This window comes from Nelusetta ayraudi, unplaced genomic scaffold (assembly GCF_046127955.1).
Source record: "Nelusetta ayraudi isolate G7.1 ecotype Tasmania unplaced genomic scaffold, CSIRO-AGI_Nayr_v1 ptg000048l, whole genome shotgun sequence".
Taxonomy (NCBI): Eukaryota; Metazoa; Chordata; class Actinopteri; order Tetraodontiformes; family Monacanthidae; genus Nelusetta; species Nelusetta ayraudi.
Genome location: NW_027466098.1, coordinates 7,387,501 through 7,412,500, shown reverse-complemented (window position 1 = coordinate 7,412,500; position 25,000 = coordinate 7,387,501). Strand labels below are relative to the sequence as shown.

Here is a 25,000-nt window from a genome sequence, read left to right as displayed (position 1 = left end):
TTTGGTCACTTTCAGGCACGCTGGCCCTAATGGTTTCTGCAGGTGTTTTTTTTCACCACAGTGAATCCATGAGCATTCAGACCATTGACTGTGTACTGTGGACTACTCAGCTACTAAACTGTAGCCAGATCCACAATTTTAATGCCATTTCAATTGAAATTAGGCCAGATCAGGCAGATTGGACACAAGCGCCTATTTGCGGAATCCTCTACTCACAATTTAGATTTAAACAATCTGTAATCAGTTTGTTTTGTGGTATGAATTTAGTACTCCTCTCTGTGTTGACCGCCAGTCATTTGTAGCATTTTGGCAACCAACTTTGGCGGTCTCTGGTGGGCAAGTGATGGAATGCCGGTTTGCTGAATTTCCGCATTGGAAGTAACGAACTAAAAGTGAGTTAATTGCACTGTATGCAGGGATCTGACCTTCAGCCAGACTGTCTGAGTCGCCAGTGACGAGACAGCGTTGCACGAGGCCTCCAGCTTCTCTTTATAGGGCACCACGGTACTGTCTTCAGGGATCACCACAGCATCGCGCAGAACTAACACAAGAGGGCAGAGAGACGAGGACAGACGTGAGGCGCGATGATCCGGCCGCTTTCACAAAGGCGTCTCTGCAAATCGCAACGCACAGTGGATTTCCAGGGTGGTGTTTCCTCTGACTTCTTCTGAAGTCTCGTAGTCCAGAGAGGAACACGAATATACTCCTTGGTTCTGAACCTTCACGTCTTGCAGCACCTTCATGTTTGTGTCCCATGATTCCCCAGACTACAAAAAGGACAACATTTACTGATTAATGCAAAACTCCCAACGTCTAAGTCAGTGTCCACAGTGCAACAAAGGAAGGGGGGATTTTCTTACCATTTCATGCATGATTGTGAACGAAGAAGGCATGTTCCCGTTGCCTTGGCAGTGAAGCTCCACCCTGTCCCCTTCTTTGATTTTGCCCTTCGGTGACTCCACCCAAATGCTGACAGCCGTGGAGGGGTCTGGGACAGAGGGGAGAACTCAGCATCTTTCCCCCAAGCAACTCTTGAATGGCGGACAGCTTGTCAGAATACGAGCATCAAACAGCTGATAAGTGAGGTGTTCCCATTGTGGAAAGGCACCAAATAAACATTGAGTTGCATAAAAGAACCAGCTCCTGAGTTATTTAAATTGAATTTCACGAAAATGCTGTACAGTAAGTTTCAGTGCACAATAGTCCACAAAGCCAAAAAAAAAATCACATTGAACGAGAGCTTAGTGGATGATCTGACAGAATTTTTTTTTTAAAAAAGCGTCTCAGTAATGGATTATATCTGCTGAGCCAACGCCTGATCACAGTGGACATTGTGGTGACTGCAATGATGATTCCTTTACTAACCAAGACCCAAAACCAAATAATTCACTACAGCACCTATTTGACCTGTCAATGTGTTACGCCACGTCCAGTGGTATCCTCAAAGGAGTAGTGGTAGCAGTAGTAGTAGTAGTAGGTAGTAGTAGTAGTTTATTAAAGGGAATCTACCTACTCATGTGACTATAAGGATTAAGGCTGTGGGCAAATTTTCCAAAATGTTGAACTATCACTTTAAAAGATTAGAAATAAAGACTCCTTGCTGCTTTCTCTCTATGTCGATTCTTTTCTATCTTAATGTTAAGCACAGCTTTGGGATGATAGCAACAGAACATCTCCATAATAAGTAAAATCCAATCAAACGGCCCTGCAGTGTAAGACTTGGAAAAATGACATTAGGACTGCGGGGTAGTGATGACTTTTGATTTTTAATGGATATGATTGCTTTCTTTATCAGTTGGCATGTATCGTGTCAATCGTGGCGTGTTGCCACCGCGGCAAACACAGCAACACTGGAACTGGGAAGAGTGCGAACAGCCATCATCTGAATCTCCAACGTGTTTCTATCTCCATCTACTTCTTTCACAGTTGAAAAAAAAAGTGTTTCAACCTTTTCCGACACTCCGACAAAAGAGGGGAATGTAAACACGGGCTGCGGAACTCACAGAGCACAGTGACGTTGATAAGGAGCGAGTCCATCATCCTGGTCTCCCCGGGGACAAAGTAGGAGACCTCGCAGTAGAAGAAGTCGTTTTTGACTTCCTTTGTCACCCTCATGCGCAGCTCACTCGTGACAGAGTACAGGCCACTGGATTCGGAGGTGGTTCTGTGAGATATGCTCACTTTTGGGTGATGAGAGGAAAATACACGTTTTAGCAAAAAGCAAGAAGGGGAAGGGAGCAGGAAAAGACACCGAACCCAGACGGAACGAGGCGGGACAGAATCGCTGGCGTCCTCTCACCGTTGCTGGAAACCTGGAGCGGAGTTTTGTTCCTGTACCAAGTGATGTTGGGCCTCGGGAAGCTGTTTCTCACCTCGCATGTGGCGATCTGAGGGAAGAGGGGGGGAGGGGAAGTGGGAGGAGAGCGCATTCAGGGAACAGAAGATGATGAAGATTCCAACTTTCCAAGAATTCCCTCAACGCCAATGGAAGCCTCCTCACCTTTGGTTTGTCCTCCGTGGTGGAGATCCCTGTAACTGTGCCTTCAATTGTCGGTCGATCTGGTGTTGCTGAGAAGAAGGTGAGAAATGAATCAAGACCTGAGAGGCCCCAAGTTTTCTGAACCGCTATTAGCACGCTAGTGCTTTTTTTTTTCTACGGGGGCAGAAAGGTTTGCCTGTGTACAGAAGAAGTGTAACTCAAGGGCTACAAAAGAAAGTGCGGAGTAAAATGAGGGAAGAATTACTGAGGGTTATCAAAACCAGTTTGATCAGAAGTGAAGGTGCCAGGCGGCTCGATGGAGCAGAGAGCTACGAGCTTCCTGTTGCTTTGGAGGGCAAATTGCTCCGAATTCAATAGCACTGTGTGTGAGACTTAAACATTGGCCACATTAGCAAGGACAGTTATGTCACAGCCAGCCAAGTTTAATTTCATATGTATACAGTATAACACCAGTTCCTGGGCCTTTTGAAAGAAAGCGCCAATTGGGTCTTTGTCCTTGGAGAATGGTAACCAGAAACACTCAAACACAGGGCAGAAACTCACAAAGGCCAAACAGGAATCTGTTGTATTTTCCTTCAAACTTTGATTCTTGGTAATACAGGCTTACATTTTGATGGTAGTGTTAAAATAAATAAATAAACCAGACTCTACACAGACTAGCCAATTAAAAAGGCAAGACAAGTTGTATCAACAAGGAAATGTGAGGAAGTGGCGGTACAAGATCACATATGGAAACAGCGGCTAAAGGATGCTTGCCTTAAATATGATATTTTGTCCTACCCTGCAATGCTACTGGTGGATGTAAAGAAAGAAATGTTCTTTTCTATTAGAGGTAGTGACTATATATGGTTCCTCGCTCATCTAAAATAAAAGATTTATCTTGAAAATGAGCAATTAGAACAATATAATTGAGGGGAAAAAAAGCAACTTAGATGCACATTTTTTCATTCTCCTAAAAGGTCAGACACGAGTCATTAGGAAATTACGACAAAAATGTCACACTCAGCGTAACACATAAAAAACATCAGCCATCAACTATTCATCAGTGCATGACTTCCATCCATATTGCAGCCGATAAGAAAAAGATGCGAGCCGGCTTACCAAACACCTTCAGCCGCGTGCTTCCTTCTCCATGCTCCGTATGGGTCAGCGTGGTGATGCGACAGATGTACACCAGCTCGTCCTCCAGGCGCACGCTGTCTATGGTCAAAGTCAGCTGCGTGGCCGAGGAGCTGTTCACGCTGATCCGGTCGGTGAATGGCGTGCCAGGCAGGAAGCGATGCATGGAGGCGTCCTGGTAGTAAATTGATCGCCTCTCGGCGGACCGCGTCAGCTATTTTGGGAATCAACAAAAAAAAAAAAAACGGAGATGAACTTCACGCGTGAGGAAAACGCGCTTGTTTGTTTGTTTGTTTGCTTCTGGCTCAGCTCACGTAAAGCCACTCGATAATGGTGCCGCCGGTGCCCTCGGGTGATTCGTACAGGCAGCTGATCTGGGCGGTAGCACCCCGGAACACCTCCACTCGGTCCTCCATTTCCACCTTCACATTGGCCCATGCTGGAAGACACAATGACAGTGGCCGTGTGAGTCGTCAGCTCACTCCAAAAACAGAGGGGTCAAAAGTATTGGCATTCCGTACTTCAGTAAAAGTACAGATACTTGTGTAAAAAAAGTACCGATTCAAATGTTTTACTGAAGAAAAAAAAACAGGTTCTAGTTTTTTGGGTTTTTTTGCTATTAATGAACCAAGATAATTTTTCAAAAACAAAACTGACCTCAGGTCTTGCAGGAGCTTCTGGATCATTTTTTAACAGCTTATACTCTCAATACTATACAGTACAATCTACTATAGTTTTTTTTTTTTCTATTCAACTAACAACAACACAACCAAACTGTAATCAGTGACAGTTATGACCAGTGAGCCAATGTCAAACGTTTACACTTTTAATCACAATAACCAACGTTATTCCCTCAACATTTATTTTTCTCTGGACTGAAAACACACTGAACCGTGACCCCAAAGCTGAGGTACTTTAAATTAACCTCCCTGGAAAATATCCTCCACTTTTATATCAAAATATCCTCCACTTTCTTTTGAACTTGACAACAGCATCATTCAGATGGCCCCAATTCGAGCAATAACAACAACAATAAATAGTGAGTGAATTACTTTTAACAGAATGTATTTATTTTAAAAGCTTACCTAACACGTAATAAGTGTGCTTTTCCAATGTAAGAAGTACAAAGTACAGCTATTTGTGTACAAATGCAGGGAGTAAAAGTAAAAAGTTGTGTGAAAAAGAAATACTCAAGTAAAGTGCAGATACCTGAAAACTCGACATAATTATACAGTAAAAGTAAAAGTATTTGTACTTTGTTACTTCCCTCTACTGCCTTTCTGCGTGGGAGTCTCTTTGCGGCTACAGTTACAAGCCCACTATTCTTAATGTCTGAGGCTACCGACTGGTTGTGAGGGAGCCTCTGCCAGCAGTCTCGGTGTGAAAACCAGGTAACAGGCTGGACAAGTTGCCAGTTTCTCACAGCGCCACTTAGAGACGGACAGCATTTAGAGTTGCTGATCAGCCTAATGGGCATGTCTGTCTTTGGACTGTGGGGGGGAGCCAGAGTAGCTGGGGAGATCGAACCCACCACCTTCTGATTGTACGGCCATGTTGGGAGCCTTTTATAGTGCCAATAAAGTACGATGTGATAACCGTGAGTCTGTCAAACAGGTGAAAGAGGACAACATTATGTTTGATTTGTTATGATTTGGTTGGTAGATGGGCGACACGGTGGCGCAGTGGTTAGCGCTGCCGCCTCACAGCAAGAAGGTCGTGGGTTCCATTCCGGGCCTGGGCCCTTTCTGTGTGGAGTTTGCATGTTCTCCCTGTGTCTGCGTGGGTTCTCTCCGGGTTCTCCGGCTTCCTCCCACACTCCAAAAACATGCATGTGAGGTCAATTGAACACTCTAAATTGTCCGTAGGTGTGCATGTGAGTGTCAATGGTTGTCTGTTTCTATGTGGCCCTGCGATGAACTGGCGACTTGTCCAGGGTGTCCCCTGCCTTCGCCCTAAGACAGCTGGGATAGGCTCCAGCAGACCCCCGTGACCCTGAGCTCGGGACTAAGCGGGTATGGAAAATGAATGAATGAATGAATGAATGGTTGGTAGATTCTGTTGCATTTCACAGAACCCAAAACCCAGTAAAAAAGAAACTGCTGTAACGTTAATACATGAGGAGAGCGAAGGAGACAAAAAGCAGCCGCCTGTCATTAATGTACAAAAAAAAATCAATAAATAAACACTTGGCGGTCAGTCTCTAGACCGTGTTGACCCGCCCAGCGGCAAAGAAGGAGGAGAGGAGGGAGTCATTGAGGGTCAGAGGGAAGAGAGGGAGGCTATGGCAGGAATGAGAAGCCCACCCATGTCCACATTAATGTGCTGCATTCCACCATGTCACCCTCTCTAAAGGAAGAAAGAGTCAATTTACAGACAGCACAGAAGCCGCACTGTTCCTTCACGATCTGTCGCTGGAAAACAAGCGGTGCCCACCCCCCTCAAGGTCTCTCGCACTGCGCTCATCCTGCTACTTTATAGGAGGGACCCTCCATTGCTGAGTTTGAACGCAGACTTGTGGGGAGTGGGTGTGGGGGGGCAACGAGAGCTGTAGCCTGCAGTTAGCGAGGGCTGCCAGGCTAGATTTAGCCATTTCCTGGGTGTCTGTGTGTTCATTGTGTCGCCGAGTGTCGCTTCTCGTGTGGCGAAAGGGAAAAGGGAAAGCAGTAAAAACATCCGAGTTTAAGTTTTATGGTGCTGGGAGGCGTCTGAATGAGCGTCTTCCGTGTCCTGCATTGACCTATACTTGTCCTGCAGGGACATAGTGTCAAAGACGGAAAATAAAAACGATAGCTGGCTAGCTAGCTAGCTAGCTAGCTAGCTAAATAGATAGATAGATAGATAAATTAGTCTAGAACTTCCTAAAGTTGCATTGCAACTAAAGTAGAAAGCGATGGCTGCAATACTGCAACAACATCCTGTCACAAAGATGTTAAATGCTACTTCAGAAATTCCCCTCATGATTTCCTTTTAAAGTATGGAAAAATTGAAAAGCTGAAAGTGCTCCTAGCAGGAAATACAGAGAGTTCAGCTCATCACCGGCCACAACCCCGATTCACCTCTGGTATTTCATTGCACAGCCATCCACACACGAAAAACAAACATTTATCACTTTACCCAGAACTAAAGTGCTCGCTGCTTGCTTAGCAGCACAATCAATAAACTCCCTGCTCGACTTCCCTCCCCGTCCGCCGTCCACCTCGCTCAACCTTTTCTCGCTGCCCTACCACCTGCCCCTCCCCACCCCCTGAGCCCACCACCCCATCGCCGCCCCCCACCCCCCACGCCCCACCCGGCTCTTGTGTTGCTGTTTACCTCCAGCTAATGGAGCACGACCAATGCTTTCCTGTTAAAGAAATCCAATTACACCCCTCCAACATAGACATTTCCTGGCCATTAGTCCTGGAGGGACAAGACGGAATCACTCACAGGCCCCGCCTCCCCCCCCTCCCTCCCCCCCAGCCCTCATCCACCTGAGGAGGACCTGAAAATATAGATTCCACCTGGCGCGCGACCAAATGTTTTCGCAAACTCTTTACTGATCCCATTTGACAGCCGGAGTCTGTTTGCTGATGGGGGATCTCGATCAAATCTCGTTAGTAATTTGACCAGTTTCGGTCCCCGCAGTGCATTTATCAGCGAGTCTGGCGCTGCAAGACCTCTCACATCAATGCCGTCTAATGATGAGAGAGCAGATATTTGAGTCCATGCCCATTGGATTACAGGCTCATTGACGGGATAAATCTGAGTTTGCTCTCAGAGGGTGGGTGGGTGGGAGGAGGTGATGCTGGACCTCTCTAGATTTGTGAGCTCCTTTCTGTTCAGGGAAAACTGTTGTACAATACTCACTGCCACAATTGAGTTGAGTAATCTATTACTAAGTAATCCACTACTGTAATTAAAATCGACTGGCCTCACACGTGGCACTGCGCAAATCAACCTGGGAATTGCGTTGAATTGAATTGCTGCTATAACTGTGGTCTAATCTGAGTCTACAATGGAGATTTAAGTCATTGCAACATACAGTAGTTCTTTACTATTGAATTGAATGAGTTCCTTCCTGGAGAGTGAAGCCTGGAATTGAGAGATTGGGATATCTGTTGGGTAGACACATCGTGTTTTCCCCCCTCATTTTCTATGATTTAAGCTCTGCGATAGAATGCGCACGGTCGGCAGCTGTATGTACACTGCGTGCGTGCACGACTGCGCACGTGCGCGATGTCGCTACACAAAGCGAAAAGCGCGTCTTCTTCACATAAAACTTCAAAGGGAGCCTCGGCATGAATGGCAACGGTTGACCAAAGGATTCCCGAACTTCAGACAGCGGGGACGGAGGGAAGAGTCGACAAGAGCGCCACTGTTTGCTCCTCCTCAGATGTATGGAAGCCACGCAGGGGAAACGCAGCAGTCAGATAAGACGCTTGGCTTTGACTCGCGAGGCCGAGCCGAGCCGCGCACGTTCCCGTGCACACAGCCGGCCTGCTTCAAAGACCTGCGATGGGCAGTGGCGTCACACTTTTTGGCTGTTCTCTCGACCTCCTCCTCCAAAAAACGCAGTCTAACGCCAGTAGGAGTCGTATTACACTCGAAGGCGCCGCGAAATAAAAAGGCCCTTACAGATAAGAGCAACTAAGCCCTATAAAACATCTTGTTATAAGGCAGAGCAAAGGCAGAGAGGATGAGATTATCTCCAGCGGGAAGGCATATCAAAGCCATTGTTATGTCTGCAGCGGGGTCCAAGCCTGTCAGGATACACAATCAGTTTTCTGCCCGGAGAGAGAGCGCCGATAACAAAGCCTCGCCGCCGGCTTCCGCGGCTGCTTGTAGAAAAATCTCCTCATTCATTTCCAAGGAGACGCGTGGAGCGAAAAACCTGGAGGGTCGCCAGTCTGTTTTTAGATGCTCACTGGACGTCCGTCTTCAAACAGGTGGCCTTGACAGGTACGGTACGCATGACTCGCGCCACGTGCCGCCCGGTTCAAAGGCTGGAATCCGGCACCGAGCGTCTCTCCGCGAGGCTTTCGGCCGACGGGCCGCGCCAGACCTTCAACTCCCCCCGTCTGTTCTGGCACTCGGCCCAGACCGCAGCTCTTCATCGCCGGGCCAGAGAAGACGACTTCCACCTTGATTGCGCTCGACCACCAGCGTTTGAGCCAGATGGCCGGCGGAGGACTCCCTTTGGAGTTTAATGTACCATGTAGCAGTGGGAACTCAGGTGAGCAACAGGCTTCCAGCTCCTGCTTCAGCTCAGGAGACGCTTTTCTTCTCCACACACGACACGTTTTTAACTTCACCTGGTCTGCGGTGCGCTTTGACCTTACCAGTCGTCCATGAGATTAATCATCTACAAGTAAGGAGTCCCCGGAAAACTAAGGCAAAGTATCTTGATACTCCCCCTGGTGGTGGGCTGCAGAAGAGACAGTGACTCCTCTCCATAGATACGGTGGATCGTAACTTCTAACTGCACTGAGGACTGCATGCCATGTTACCAGCAGGCTGATAAAAACAATAAGAAAAGTTTATCCCTGTAATAGTTGCAAATCTGCTGTCAACTGCCAGTTTCCTCTGAGCATTTCCTCATTTAAGACTGTCTTCGTTTTCAGTAAATGGAGCCATACAAAGCTAGAAACAAGGAAACCATATTGGGTTTTTTTTTGCCCTGAAGGACAATGAAAAACACTAAATGCATTAAGCCCATCTGATGGTCACGTTTTGTTATTGCTATCGCTGTAAAAAGGGAAAAGCAAACAGTCAGAGTGCCACTAAAATCCCCACAAGTAACAAATGCCAGATCTTCACGCTGGTCGTCCGGGGAGAGCTTCTGCACGGGAGACTCAACAGACATTCATCTCTTCAAAGCTTTAAAGCATTTCCTGCGTGGGAGCGATAAGGATCGGATCAAATAAGGTGCGGTGAGGAACGAGGTCATCGCAGGCGCACCAGCACAAGCACGCTCCAATGCGCTACGGCTTCTGAGCCGCACAGCCGTGAACTGGAGGCTGGGCCTTGACGCTGAACACGTGATAGCGCTTGGGTACAGACGTAGCACATGACACGAACGTCCTGCCGGCCCACCTCGATGTCACTGGAGCCCTAAGAGCACCGTCACTCCTCTCCCTTTCAACGGAGCCCCTCCATCCGCACTCCATCCGTCTGCAAGAGGACATGTTTGCAATACGGAGTCTGCGTGTAACCAATTCCCTGCTATCACAAAGCTACGTTTCCAAAGGTTGTGTATTAATATTTACATAGCAAAGATTCTCTTGCCCCGGGTGGATAATTCATGTTTAAATTTGGTGAGTTTTGTTCGGGTGAACTCAGAGGTTCCGCTCGATTAAAAGGACAAATATGAATGTTGTTTTCACAGGGAGGGAGGACAAGTAGCCTCCCTCCCTGTGTGTGTGTGTGTGTGTGTGTGTGTGTGTGTGTGTGTGTGTGTGTGTGTGTGTGTGTGTGTGTGCGTGTTGCTGCTGCTCACGAGTCTACATTTAATTGACTGCCACAACCTTCCGCTTGCTTACCCTGCCGTCAGGTGACGCGCTGCTGCGCGCACATGTACATAGACGCATCAGTATAATTGGAGTCACCTTCAAAAAAACAATGTGACATGTATTTTCTTTTAATGGGATTGCACGTCTACTGTGCCGCTCTGGACCGAGAGTGCAGAAAGCTCGGGGGACTTGTAGTCCAGACCTAAGAATAACAGCGGCCTATCAGGATTGTTTGCTTACATGATACAACAGAATCACAGAGCGCTGACCCGGGCCGGGGGGGGGGGACCAGAAATAGCAGTGCCACTTCAGGACAGTGTGAGACATGGGGGAGAGGGAGCATGGGAAGGAAAAAAGAAGAAAAAAAAGACGCCGCTGAGTGTAAATAGGTGAAGGAGGAGCTGAGTGGGGAGAGCTGACGCTGGGGGAAAAACAAGAAAGACGTGCCGGTAAATAAAAAACGGCGGAGGCTAATAGGTGTCGGTGTGGGTGATGTGTGAAGAGGGCGGGGGAGGCGTCCAAAACCGCAGAGCTCCTTGACCTTGCGAGTGGAAGCCCACCAAAGGTCCTTAAACCCAACCCAAAGGCGTCTTTGGCTTTTCAGCAGCCACTCGTACGTTCCAGTTTGAGGATGCACGGCTGCTTCCGAGAGTCTGGCGATAAGACGCCTAATAACCTTTAAATATTGTCATTAGGGTTTTCCTTATCGGGCAGCAGAAACCATCAGTCCAAACCAGCAGTGTTTCTAGTTCCACTATCAGTAATGTGCACATACACCGTGGTTACAGCTCCAGTAAAACTTCACGTCATTCATCCTGAACAAACAGCGTGTATAGCCCTCTGTACACAGCCCGCCTGGGAAAAACAAAAGTCAAGTTAAGCTTTTTAGCACACAAGTCCTGAATAGTGGACCAAAGCAAAAGAAGCAAAAGGGTTTTCCCAATATCTAGAGATTCCACTGACACCACAAAGACACTTTTGGCAAAGGGACCTTTAAATGAAACACGTAAAAAAGTGCTCGTCATTGTTTTACTGTGAAAAGACTCTGGGTTGATGCCTGCCAACCGACAAACATTACCCTAGTTTTTTTTCTTGAGCCCTTCTGGGCTTCCAACCTCAAACATGCAGCACGGCTTAACTGGTGATTTCACCCGTCTGGAGGTGTGAGTGTCTCTTTGTTCCAGTCCTGTGACGACCTGCTGATCTGTTGCTCTACCAGCGCCAACTGGGATGTGTTACAATTTTATTTCCAAAAATACACACAAAAATTCCCCATCCAATTTCTTTTGGAGGGGAAAAAAACAGCTTGTTGTGGATGCGATGGCTCTTTTACGGTCTCTTGCTCAACAGTGATGAGATGAAAACATGGGTTAGGATTTCCCACGACTGAGTAGCCAGGGCAAGTAACATGAAAGCAAGTTAAAGAAGTTCCCACCACCTCTAATAACCCCTATTCCATTAAGTATTGACCTTTCACATCCATTTAACTTTTTTTCCCCTCTTGGTCATTTCTAAAAAAAAAATATATATATATATATATATATATTTTATTTATTTATTTTTTTTTACAATAAATTCATTTCCTGTGGTCATTTCTAATTTGCAGAATTGGCCACACTGCCCCCGCATGGTTGCCAGAGGTACTGCCACCTTGAACTTTTTTTTTTTTTTTAAGGCATCGTAGATGTTCAAACACAAAATCCTTTTCCAGTGCAGTTTTGATGTGTTTGATCCTGAACGCCTGAACTGACATTTTCTTCACAGTTAGGAAAATGTCAAGAGGAAAGAATTGTCAGAGAATCCCTCTAGGTCCAGGACATCGTGAGGGATGGGCAGCCGAATTCCTCCCACCCCCTCGTAGACCCAGCACCACAACAGAAGCCCCAGTTAGAGTGGGTCGCTTAAATGGTGCGGAGGAATGCTATGAGAAACTCTTGAAGAGTTCTGAACCGTGGTCCTTGTCACGCGCTAATAAATCACGTCAGCAGTGTGACGCATCGCGGGGCATTTTTAAAACGGGGAAGTGACTCGCTGACTCATGAGGGTCCCCCCAGCTCACTCGGCTCCCAGCACAGGCGTTTCAATTCTGCAAGCACTCAGTGCAAATCAATGTTTAGGAAGGACTGCAAAAGCCTGCTAGCAATGTTTTTTTTTCCCAAGATATAAAACTTTTTTTGGGGGCCATTGGATTAAGTAACAAGCTGCAAAGCTGCAGGTCTGCAGAGAATCCACAATAAAAGTCAGCACAACACTCTTGATGGCCGATTCTTTAACCTCAGCGTGCTCACCCTTTCTATAGCGTTTATTTCTAGATCATTATTATTATTATTATTGCTTGCTGGCTTCAGTTTCTTGCAGGGTGTTTATTTCTTTGCGGCTCATTTTTGGAATCAATGGATTGCAAAGCACAAAAAAGTTCCGTGCATCAGGCCGAGCTGGTCAACACCAAATCAAATGTACTGGAGGCTAATCTGGGCAAACATTTCAGATATGTTAAATAAATAATTAATTCTGGATATTTCACCAAAGCAACTTATTTGGTTATTGAAATTGGCCAAACTGCAGAGATGTCCACTTCACCGGAACTCTTCTGAACAAACTCAAACCTTATATAAAATAAAATACTTTAAATGCACTAATGGCAAAGCGTGAGAAAACCCTGCAGTGATACCCCATCGTATACTGTACGTCCAGTCTGCGAGTGATTCATGCGATCCTTGTTGAGTTGCCGGGCGTGGAAACAATGGGACGGACGGACAGACGGACAGATAGTGGCAGCTGCACAAACCAAACTGCACATTCCCATGGAGCCAGGGAGAAAGTGGGGGTCAACGTGCCACACTGAGCCACCGGGCAACTCTCTTAACACCCTGGCGCTCACGTCCCCAGGGTGTCGGAGCCGAATGCCGACGGTGTCCACCCCACATGCCATCGGAATAAACGATTTCCAGAAGGCAGAGGAGCAGAAGGACACAAAGAATGTAAATACAGCGCAGAGGGCGGACCACACAGCGGGGAGAAGAGGGGAAAAAGGACTCCCATCGCTCTGTGAGGATTTTTTTTTTTCTCTTCCTGGTGATTCGGTTTCAGCGGGCCACCTGCTGGAGAGATCAGGCCCGGCCTGGTGGGCCGACTGCTTTCTCAGCGGCAGCCAGACGTTAGTTATTAGTTGGTCCGCAGGGCAGCAACTGTAACAACAACAAGGCAATGAAGTCTCTTGTCAGGACATTTGTGACGGTGACGCGCACCTGAAAGGGAAACATCTCCATTGCCATCGCATATAGCGAAGAAGAACCGAAGCAGTGGGTCAAGCACATTGGCGCAAAAAATGCAAAAGTAACAATGTCTTAATATCCACAAAATGTCTGAAATTTTGAAAAACAACCAAAAACAACAATGTTGCAGATTGATGATGCAGCCGTGCATGCAACGTCATTGATATCAAAACAAGCATGGCGGTGGCAAAAGGAAAAACAGCAATTGCCTTTGATTGCAGGAAATACAAACATTATTTTGAGTTCATCTCGGCTAAATCAAAAAACATTGTGGTTCGTTGTGCGTTATGTGCAGGAAACAAGACGCTCTCAACTGTCACTTTATCTTTTTTAACTAAAGTAATCAATAATTAGTTCATGATTACTTATGTAGTTAAATAAGTAATTACATTACTTTATGAACAAGTAATCTGTATTTGGATTACTTTTATGGAGTAATCCCAACAACACTGGTCTTAACTAACTTTTGAACTTGGAAAAAAGGAAAGAAGTGGCTACAGGACACAATATAATGGTAGAATGAGCTCATCAGTTTGAGTTTGATTGGAGATTTGACTCGTCTGTGTAAAAGATAATCACCCGGGCTGCGTTCACGCTGCACTCAAATCGGATCCTGACGTTCACTCAGCGCACCGCTGTTTGCTGTTAAGTACTGATCAAAAGATAAAACTTGCCTGTGTGGCTTCAACAGTTTGAAAAGGTCCAGTCTGCCTAAACTGTCTGGACTGAAAACATCACCGGCCTATGTCCTGCTACACTCTGTGAAAGGTGACCTTTGAAGGAATGTTCACATATTATATCTATGACTTTGGAATGGGCTTCTGAGTTCACCTGCATCATTAATCATTCCAAAGGGCAAAGTCTTGTGCAGCAGGGTGTTGTAAAATAAATAAATAAATATATCAAAATGGAGCTTTCCTTCTTGTGGCCTGGTAATTCCTTTCAAACTGCTGTCAACTTGTATATCAAATATCTCAAATTAGGTTGATTCAAACGTTGAACTCTTAAATAATTCTTCACACACACACGGTTCACAGTTTATCCCTACGGACTTCACGGATGACGCTCAGCCGATCTTACAAGCACCATTCTCACGTCTAAACAGTCACCTTTAAACAGCGTCGAAGCGATGGCCTCGACGGGGGAACAAATACTCCTCAATCCCTGCCAGCAGAATGAGCAACGTGTGTGGTTTTATTTTTTTTGTTTTTGTTTTTTCCCCCCTGTTTCGTCTGCAGTGAAAGTGTTTGGCTGGAGCTGCAATCTCAGTACCTCAGCGGGGAGGAGCAGACAGCGAGGGTTGGTGGATGTTGATGTTGCTGGAGGGCGCTGGAGGAGCATCAAATGATTCCCGGGACCACAGCTGTGAGCATCTAACCTTTCCACTGCGAGGGGCAGCGCAGGTTGGCCGACCCGACCGCACAACCCTCTTTAGAGGCCGCTGAGATCTCGCCCTTCTCCGCCAGGATTACAACCTGGCAGCAAGGCAGGATCTTCTAGCGTTCACTCCTTCATGCCGCTATATGAAGCGTAGATATTTCTGAACAATGATCGAATGACCCAGGAGGGGGTTTTGGTAGTCTGGTCTTCCCATGTCTGACTCCACATCTCCCACAAATAAAAGCAGAGAAAAAGAAACGTAGCAAAATTGAACTCACAACTGTGCGTCTTCTCTGATTTCCATGTCCATATCTGTCTATGTGTGTGTGTGTGTGTGTGTGTGTGTGTGTGTGTGTGTGAGTAAGGAGATCTCAGAGGGCCACTTCCTCATGCCTGCTCCCACAGTGGTACCGACGCCCCCTCCATCCTCTTTCCCACGTCGCCGACGACAAAATTGTCTCCATATCAGGCTCCAGTAAAATAACACAAGCTGCTGGAAGTACCCTCTGGGAAAAGGCCAACAAGGACAGTATTTTTATATATATATATATATATGTACATATATATATATATATATATATATATATATATATACATATATATATAAATATATATAATGCTGATTGTCCGAGAGATAGAAGGGAAAGCCAGGGAGCGGTCCCATTACATGACTTCCCAAGTATGAGATGCTCGGTGCTGCTGGCATATTATGGCTAAATATAGTTGGGCCGAAAGACTCACACACACAGGCGCGCACGCTGAAAGCTTTTCACCCTCTAACTCACGATAAGGTAATCAGCAGCAGCTCCCTCCTTTTTTGGTGGATGCCGCGACGGTAAAGTAATGACTCGCCGAGTCTTGTGCAGGACGTCCATTAGGCACCGGAGAGCCGGGCCTTGCATTAACCCCCCGGTCAAAACAACGGCTGGGCATCTATTATTTTGACGGCTGTGAGCGATGACTTCACGACCATTGTTTGCCCGCTGCAAGAGAAGCCAACTGACGCACTAAACCGGCAGCCACGTGCGCACGCAGCAATCCGTTTTTTTTACACGAGCGGGCGCCTCATCGACCGCCGGGTGGCCTTTACGTTACACGCTTTGAGTAACACAATACACTTTCTTTTTCTGTAGAATGCGTCGCAAATGGATGCAATCATGATAGTGGAATCTGTAAAAAAAAAAAAACAAAAAAAAAAACATGTGGATTCATTTCAATACATCTGATGGCACTCACTCCTCTCTTGTTCTGTATAAACTGCATATTTTCACCTCAGGTCAGAGGTCAAACACCAGTCTTTGTCAGCATCAATTCAGATGTTGGGTGTGGCTCGTCGTTAAACAAAGGTACGAAAAGAATAATTCATGTCAAAAAGTTAAAGAAAAGGCAACAAATCACAATGTGGCATCAGGACTTTGTCGTTTGAATGAAGTCTAGACCGAAAACAGAAATCATGGCAAAAGTTCTGTTGAAGCTGTTCTATTGAATAACAACTTTTGCAAAAAATGAAATTTTAACAATTGTTGTATTTTGACCAACAGCAGATCAATGTACAAATTCAACAACTGGAATACAAGAAAGTACCAAATTTTCTAAAGTTCTGAAGTTTTGCCCTCACACAGTCGGTTTCAGTGATTTTGTAGCTCATGGTACACTGACAGCCAAACCGTGTACTTTGGGGAGTGTGTCCAACCACCCTGTAGAAGTCAGTGTACACTCAAGTTCACATTAAAGTAGCAAATTTGAAGCAAGCAAGTGAGCTTCGAGATTTGATGTTCTGCTAAGACCTCTTTACAGTAATACAAAAGATTGTCTTTTTTTAAAACTCCTATCTATCTTATCTGAAGTTTAATATATTGTTACAGTCTGAGACGAGCAGCGGCAGACTGGCGCATCGGTTCGTACGCAGCCTAATGCAGTTGTTGATATGACAGCAGAGCTGCTGGAGCCAGAAGGTCCACGGGCCGCAGACCACACACTCTCAACAAGATGAGATTAAAGACAATGTGCCTGCTGCCGATCCACTAGGCTTTAAAAGGAATTGGGAGATGACACTCTGACAGGCTTCATTTAGTCCGAGCTGCATACGAACCTATAAATAAACCGACGACTTAATACATCTCTGCACATTCCCTCCCACCCACCCCCTATTCTGGAGTTGCATATGTCCTTAATGCAGTGCACCAGAGGTTTTATGCTCAGCTGACAGCAACTGCGGCACAGTAACTTACGCATTTTGCGTTTGCGAAACCGCCTCGGGAAATGTTCCTTCCATCACAGAAAGAGAGTTTGTTCTGGTGAAACACAGAAGCCGTATTGACATAAACCTGTACTTTGCTCACGTGGCTTGATGCCAAAAGCTTTGCGCCATTCAACAAGTAATAATACAGGCCAATAGTATCTCACATGTTGAGCGATGAGAAGAATGGCTTCCCAACGAAAGCAAACGCGTTCATCTATTTCAAAATAGCGCTTTGGGGTAGAATAATCCAAATAATAAACTAGTGTCCATTTTCGGGGGTCTCTTAAATTGGACTCAAAAATTGAGCTCCATATTTTAATTGAAAGGCCAGCTTCTCGTTTTATGCTACCTGATCAGATTTGATTGAAGAATTTAAACTTATTAACAAACAGACTGCAGCAGGTTTTTGTCAATGGGCGCACGTCCTCTCCTACGGTCTGTAACACAGGCACCCCTCAGGGCTGTGTTCTTTCTCCCCTGCTTTTTATCCTGTACACACACAGCTGCAGATCCTCGCAAGACAACAGCTTCTTCGTCAAATTTCAGACAACACAGTCTCTTCTTCAGGGCCACCAATCAAGGCATGGCTGTGCCCTCCCTGAATTTGTCAGGTGGTGTGATGACAGTTTCCTTGATTTAAATGTATCGAAAAACCAAGGAGATCATAAAAGATTTTAGGAAATCTGACGTTGACCCCAAACCACAAAACACCAAAACTGTGAAGGATAAGAAATGCCTGGATGACATAACTAGAATTTGTTCCAAAATTACTGGAGTCCATCTTCAGGACCCCAGCTCCCTCTGGAAAATACGGGTGGTCCAGAAAGCAAAAAGAATTTCATCTAACCCAAATCACATTCTGTACAGTAATTTTAAGATCATTCCCTGATGGCGGTGGTATTATGTGCTGGCGAGGAAAACAAACCGCTATGCAAATTCTGTTATCCCGTCAGCCATAAGGCAGCTTAATGAACTGTGAATTGTGATACTTGACTTTTATTTGCATGGTTCATTAATATGCACTGTCCTGTCAAAATAAAATCAATCAAAAAAAACAGTGATATCACCTTCTAAGAAATGTTTCTGGCGGCCCCAGTTAGAAGATATTTCAGTAAACCCAGTGTCATCACACACAGGAAAACTCAAACCACAGCCAACCGAGTTCAACTGGAGAGATTAAACAATAAATGATGTGAAATGTAAATACAATAAATGAAAGTCTTAGTCATCCTGCAGTCGAACACTACAGGCCGAGACCACAAAGTGTTAACTACCAACAGGAGCCGTCTGTGGCCAAACACAAAACGCATTAGTCTGCAGTGTGGAGTCAGCGGCTGTGCGTCGCGGCCGAGGCCTGGCAGTGTGCATTAGGGTTAAAAGGATCCTAATGTGTATGAGAACGGTATTTCAGGAACATGACATCTATTATTAAACAGGGTGTTGAACCGTTTGACGGCACACAGGAGATCCTGACAGGCCGAGCGGTGCGTTTTCCCAGCGGACGACTTCACGTCCACGGATCCACAAACAGGAAGCACCAGCCACTCGTCATTTCCTCCGAGCCAGATTTTGAAGTGTTGCCATCCGCAGGTGGCAACCGAACCAAAACAATACGAGTAAAAACTCTTCCCCAAGTCTTTTAGATTTATCTCACCTGTCCATTTTAGCAAAGAGCGCGTAAAAACCATTTGTAAAAAGAGGACGAAAAATCTTCTGTCTCTCAAATTCAAGCAGACCAATTTATTTAGTCAGTAAGAGCTGCTCAAAGCTTGATACTGATGCAGGTGGCGCCGTTTGCATTCTAATCAGTCGCAAAGCAAAGGAAACTCAGAAAAGTAATTTCTCTCCTTGGAAATTAATTGGTAAGGGAATCCAACGTCTGCTGGAGGTTGGTTTGATGGATCTCAGAGTGGTCAGTCTGAAGAGCATTGGCTCAAAATTTGGATTAATGTTTGTTAAAATCCGCTGCATCAAAGAAGATTAAGAATTATATTTGGCCGCTTTTTCAAATCTCAGGGTTGGAAGCAGCCGTCCAGCAGCTGCGCGAGGTTAACAACATCAGGGCAGGGCTAAACCTCCACCTGACTCCCACATTTCACACGAGAACGGACCACAAATTATATTATCCTGCTCCAACTCCGCCGCTAAATCAGTTAGAGTGGGACAAATTGGGTGAGTCTTACTGACACTGTACCTTTCTAGCTAGCCAGCTGCCAGGGTTCTCGTTGTAATGACTCGGCATGGTTTGTGCTAAACTTTGTGTTCTTGTTATTGTCGCTCACTTTACAGGCAAAGGGAGCAAAGGTCAAAGGGAGAGGGCCTCACCTGGAGCAATGGGTGCTTTTCTCACCTCGGTTACACTTAGCAGAGGGACAGTGAGGGCTCTGTGCATAGGAGTCACAAGGTCAGAGTGTAAAAGGGAAAGAAATACCAGTACTTGATCTCAAGTCAGCACTGTTTCCCGCCCTCTCCTGCAGTGGAGACGTCTAAGAATCAATTGGTTCCGCATTCCTTTGTTGCAATCACGACAAACCAATACTGCTTTCATAGAATGGCCGTTTGGTTTTCTCTTATACATCTGTATATTCACTTATCTAGCTAGCTAGCTAGCTAGCTATTTATCTCTTAAACTTCAACAACGTCTGTGGTATCCAGGAACTATTGTCTGGGTGCAGTTTATGACACACATATTTTCCCACATTCCTTATCCAATCTGACAGTGTCAGTGGTGTCAATTTCAACAATTCTGCAAATTCCCAAAGCTTCACAAAGATCTGAGTTGTTCTGAAGCCGTGCAGGCGTGTAGGAGCCTTCCTGTTGACACGGGAGTTTGGCGGAGCACAACGAGAAGGAACAGCTGTCACTTCTGGGGGCCACGGCCAGTGTTTGAACCACATTTGTGTTTGAGCGGCACAAAGGGAGCTTGCATTTCATCTTACATTTTTCAGAAACGGCCAATATTGAGTAATTCTGTCAGCTGATTCAGCTGAAACTCTAATCCCATTAACTAACTAAAATGATTTGCAGAATTGGACTTGAATCTAAATAAAGCAGAAAAGGGGCTGAATTGAAAAGAAAAGTTACAGCTATGACACCTCTGTGACCAAACAACAAGTCTGAGGTCACCACACGACTCTGTATCTTTCATCATGAAATTATTCTCACGACTTTTCCGCGTCTGCGCGACCTTAAAATGTGGCTGAATATGAAATTGAATAACTCGTGGAAGTGAGTCAGGTTCACTCAGCCTTAAAGCTCCAGGGCTTCCAAGTCCTCTGTCACACTGGCATAAAATACTGCTGCTGTACTCGGCCTGCTGTTTACTTCCTTGACATGGCTATTGTCCCGAATGTAATATACCAGAGAGAAAACAGGCCCACATCCTGCTTTCCAAAGGGGCACGAAGCTCGAACCTGAAAACCTCAGGAGCGCAGACACGCCTGAGACTGTCACCCTGTTTGGATTTGTCTGTTATTTAGAGTCAAGTGGCTTTGAAAGCAGCACCTTGACCTCTGAACCACCGTCACCGCAAGGAGCAGAATTGCTGGACTAACAAAGGAACACAAAAATGTGTAGTTTTCCTGTTTTTCCCGATGCCTTTCAAATGATTTACCCTCAAGTTTTCATGGTGATTCAGCAGTGACCTTGGCTTTGTGGCTCACATGAAGTGACTGGGTAACAACAGCCAAACCTTGAACCGTAATTGTTTAGTTTGCTTTGGCGCTCTGGAACCTAAATTTACCCTCAACATTTTTAGCTCCGGATGATTATTTGAGAAAAAAGTCATTATAATTGTTTTCTATGAAAAATTAGATTTTACTTTGGCTTTTTTTTTTTGTTACTTTGTGTAGCCTTAATGATTAAACACGCCAGTGCAGTGGTAAATCCGACGAAAAGTACTTGGGCTTGGATGGTTGATGGCACTTTGACAACATCCATCATTAAAAGATTGCCAACTCCACACCTGCACCACGTCGAGCAGGAGAGTGTGAACACTCTGCAGTGAGTCGAGGTCGGCAGCGAAGCCGCAAACCTCCCTAAGCCCAAAATAAAACCCGACGACAACAGTCCTCATTAAGTAATGCGGGCAATGTGTGCGTGTCTACGTGCTGGCAGGTGCGTGCACGTGGGAAAACGCAGCTGTCCGCCAGACCGGGAAAGTTCAAAGCGCGTCGGAGCGGAGGTAAGCGGGAACAGACAGAGGATGAGTCGCTGCTCTGGCGGGAAGGTGCTCCCTGATGTGGATGGATTAGCTGCAATACATCAGAACGCTGCATCAGACCAGGGCGCACTAAAGCTGTCTCGCATGCGCTCACCTTTCCGCACGCCAGATGAAATGCCTCTTTGGATGGAGACTGAGTTCACATTTTTAAGGTTGGGCTTCGCTGACGTTTTGATTTATATAAAAAAAAAAAAAAAAAAAAGCAACAACCCAAAAATGTGAAATATGCAAAGCTAAAAAAAAGAAGAAGAAAGAAAAAGCAATGCCCCATTTTCAGCATATTCAGGAGACGATGAAGCGTTTCTCTTTGGGAAAGAAATGTGGACAAAATCACATTTCCTGAGAAGGAAAGACCTGAACGTCTAAAGTTCTTTCCTTCCTTCCTCCCTTTCTTTCTCTCTCACAATAAACAAGTGTTGTGTGGCCCCGCCCTGGCAGCACCAAGGTGCCAATTTGCCACTCTCAGCGCGGCTTGGATGCTGGCTACGCAAACAAGCGTTGATCGCTGCTTTACAGGAGAAAAACGCACACAAACACACAGAGAAATTGGGCCCGATGACAGCCGTCCTGGGAGGTTCCTCCCCCACCAGTAAAAGCCCACCGCGCACTCTCCATCGCTGCTCTGCTTTATTGACCCAGGTAATGGTGATAATGGATGTTATTCACATCAGCAGGAGGATCCGACAGGAGATGGGGAATGGTTTTTGCTTCTGCAGGTCAGCAGCAGCAGCAGCAGGGACGCTGTCCGGGTTGTTTCCAGATTTTTAACGCTAATAGCAGATGATGCATATAAAACAACATTAGATATGTGAGATATGGTGGCCGACATTTTTTTTAATGCATTATGTGCATGTGTGCAACTTTCACAAAGTCCAGTCTATCAGCAGAATGTCGCCGCTCTTTTCACATCGCATGGGCGCAATTCTGCGTCAACACAGTGTGAATTAGCTCAATACATTTGCACACAAGCAATTCCTCGCATTGTCTGATTAATCCTCCAAACCGCTCAGCAAATATCGCATTTTTCCCGCAGAAGTGCACCCGAGCCACTCCTACATGCCTCCGTCCCCGTTCCCATAGCCCCCTGTATCTCACACTCTTCACCTCTCCCACTATGTCTAATGTTGATAGGCTGCGGACAGTCCAGAGTGCATCCCCAGGACGACTCGCTGGCACCAAACGCACGCCGTCTCACATTACCACGGTGCTTAAGTCTCCGCGTCGTCGGTTTTCCCGCTGCAAAATGCAGGAAATCAGTTTTGAAAATGAAAATTTTCACTCCAACTCGCCGACGGGTTGCGAGCATTGTTGTTGGGATAACTCCGTGAAAGTAATCCAACTACTGATTACTGCTTTAAAAAGTAATTTAATTACTTTTTAAACTACTTTGTTTAATAAGTAATCAATTACTAATTACTATTTATTTTAGTGAAAAGAACGATAAAGTAACAGTTGCTCACTGCTTTGGAATGAACTTTATTAAAGTGCAAATTTTACATTTCTAAATATTGTCGTCTTGTGTCCTGCACATAAAGTACAACAAACCACAATATTCTTTGATTTGGACGAGATGAACTCAAAATGATGTTTGTATTTCCAGCTATCAAACGCAATCGCTGCTTTTTCTTTTGCCGCCGCCATGCTCGTTTTGGTGCGTCGTTGTACATCAGTGGCGTTGCATGCACGGCTGCGTCATCTGCGACATTGTGGTTTTTGGTTGTTTTTCTAAATTGTGGGTAATAAGACATTTTTGGCTTGCAAAAGATTTTGGAAAAGTAATGGAATCGTTACTTGATAAAGTCATTATGATGTAATTACCAGTTTTGCCACAGTAATGCCGTTACGTTCCTCCATTACTCCAAAAAAGTAGTTTTAATTACAGTAGTGGGTTGCTTAGTAAAAGATTACTCGCTAACACTGGTTGCGAAGTCAAGCTCCGGCAAAAGCGGGCGGAATTACCTCATCACGCTCTTCACTTTAAGTTCAGTTTACTCAAGTTTACTCACTGAGCTACGCGGCCTGCATCTGAGAAACGATGACACAACCAGAACCAAAGAACCACTCGGAAGCTCAGGCCGCAAAACAAACTTGTGTCCTTCGGACCTCAGCTGTAACCAGCGGTTATTTGAGCCACTGTTGCCATGTCTATGGTCTCCAACCAGTCTGCCCATTCTGACCTCTGACCCCTGACGTCAACAAGGCTGCTTCCACCACTGCCGCTCATTGGATAGTTTCTCTTTTCGGGAATCTTCTCTGGAAACCTGATAGACGCTTGTGCCAATGTGAAAACCCCAGTAGGTCAGCAGTGTGGAATACTTAGACCAGTCCAACAACCAGGCCAATAATGTCTTTACATTTTTATGAATATTTTTATATACATCTAAGCACTTCAAGGCAGCTCTTGGCTGTGATTCGGTGCTTCATGAAAAAGAATTGATTCCTGCCTTCCCCATTCCAATTCTGCTCATGATCTTTGAACTCCTCGCCACATCCACATGCCTCAATTGATTGGCTTGTCACCAAGCGACTGGCCAATGAACTGTTTACACTAACAAGACAACAAGTGAACATTCCACATCATGAAGTGGCCCGTTCAGCGCATTCGCGACTAGAACGACTTTCCGGTACTCCGCATCAACATCTGTGCGGCGCAGACAGAGTTACACTAATAAAGTGAGGTTAATCTTTCGGAGCCAACCTTTGTGACTTTTGCTGAACAGCAACAGCTGTGGCCACAAGCGGTAATGACTGTACGGATTACTGGATAATGGCACAATAGCTTTCCCTCCATTCTTCTCCGGCGGGCCACTTGATGTCATCGATGGGCGAGCCGAGCGAGAGAGAGAGAGAGAGAGAGAGAGACTCCCACCATACCATAAGCGCAACATTCCTGCATTTACACAACTTCCTTGCTACTACAGAGTGCAACCAAAACGACAACATCAGCCACTGTAATAAAAGAAACACAATCTGTAAGTTGAATAAACCGGCCGAGTAAGACATGACGCCCCTTGCCTGCGGGTGAAGCTCGCAGCAGCACGATGGTTGTGGGTTTTCATGGTGCATTATGTGACTATTTGAGTAAAAAAATCAGTTTTACATTTCACATTAAAGCGCGTATAATTTCCAACTGTTTTTAAACGCAAGAGTTCCCCTTCCCGCTTCATGGGAACACACAAGCAGAGCGCTTGAGCAGCTCAAGGCTTCATTTCAGGGCAGAGATAACACACCCATGTGTCTGTGAGTAACTCCCTCCACTCAGGGAGGGACCTTGATTACTTAGTTTACTGGGACACATAAAGAACTAAAAATACGCAAGATTTCACACAGAATGACCTCAGCCTTCTCCTCAACTGGCCCACAAGCAGCTGCGCCGCGTCGACAGAGTCGCTGTGTGGACGTCTTACGGAAGAGAGCGCCGAAATTGGGGATTTTTATTTCAAACACCGCACAGCTCTGCTGATCCTCTGCCAGATTGCTGGGCCCTCCATTCTCCCCGGCGCAGTCCAGACGGGACAGGCCCTTCATTGTTGTTGTTCATTTTCATTGCGAGCGGCTCACTTGTCTGGGCCGCGTGAAAACCGAGGGCGCGGAGCCCCTCTGCCCTCGGCTGAAAGCGGTGGCCTTTAAACGAGCGAGGTCCAATGCGGCTGCCCTTCGCCCCTCCGCCGAACCCCCAGTCCGCTGATGTCATCGGGCACTGGAGTCCCGGCGCCGACACACTCGAAACTTGCCCGCGCATGTGTGTGTGTGTGTGTGCGCATGCGGGCGCCC

At 45.9% G+C, this 25,000-nt stretch overlaps 1 protein-coding gene across 6 annotated transcripts in view; it reads right to left on the bottom strand.

The window, feature by feature from the left end:
• mcamb (melanoma cell adhesion molecule b) overlaps window positions 1–25,000 on the bottom strand; it is a 33,511-nt gene that overhangs the window by 6,396 nt on the left and 2,115 nt on the right. For all 6 annotated transcript variants that reach the window (XM_076036035.1, XM_076036036.1, XM_076036039.1 and 3 more), the window contains exons 2-9: window positions 3,934–4,058; window positions 3,602–3,833; window positions 2,501–2,568; window positions 2,300–2,387; window positions 2,004–2,180; window positions 861–988; window positions 632–767; window positions 426–541 (exon numbers count right to left, since the gene is read on the bottom strand). In XM_076036035.1, the coding sequence (XP_075892150.1) occupies window positions 426–541; window positions 632–767; window positions 861–988; window positions 2,004–2,180; window positions 2,300–2,387; window positions 2,501–2,568; window positions 3,602–3,833; window positions 3,934–4,058 (1,070 nt within the window). The remainder of the gene's footprint in view (window positions 1–425; window positions 542–631; window positions 768–860; window positions 989–2,003; window positions 2,181–2,299; window positions 2,388–2,500; window positions 2,569–3,601; window positions 3,834–3,933; window positions 4,059–25,000) is intronic.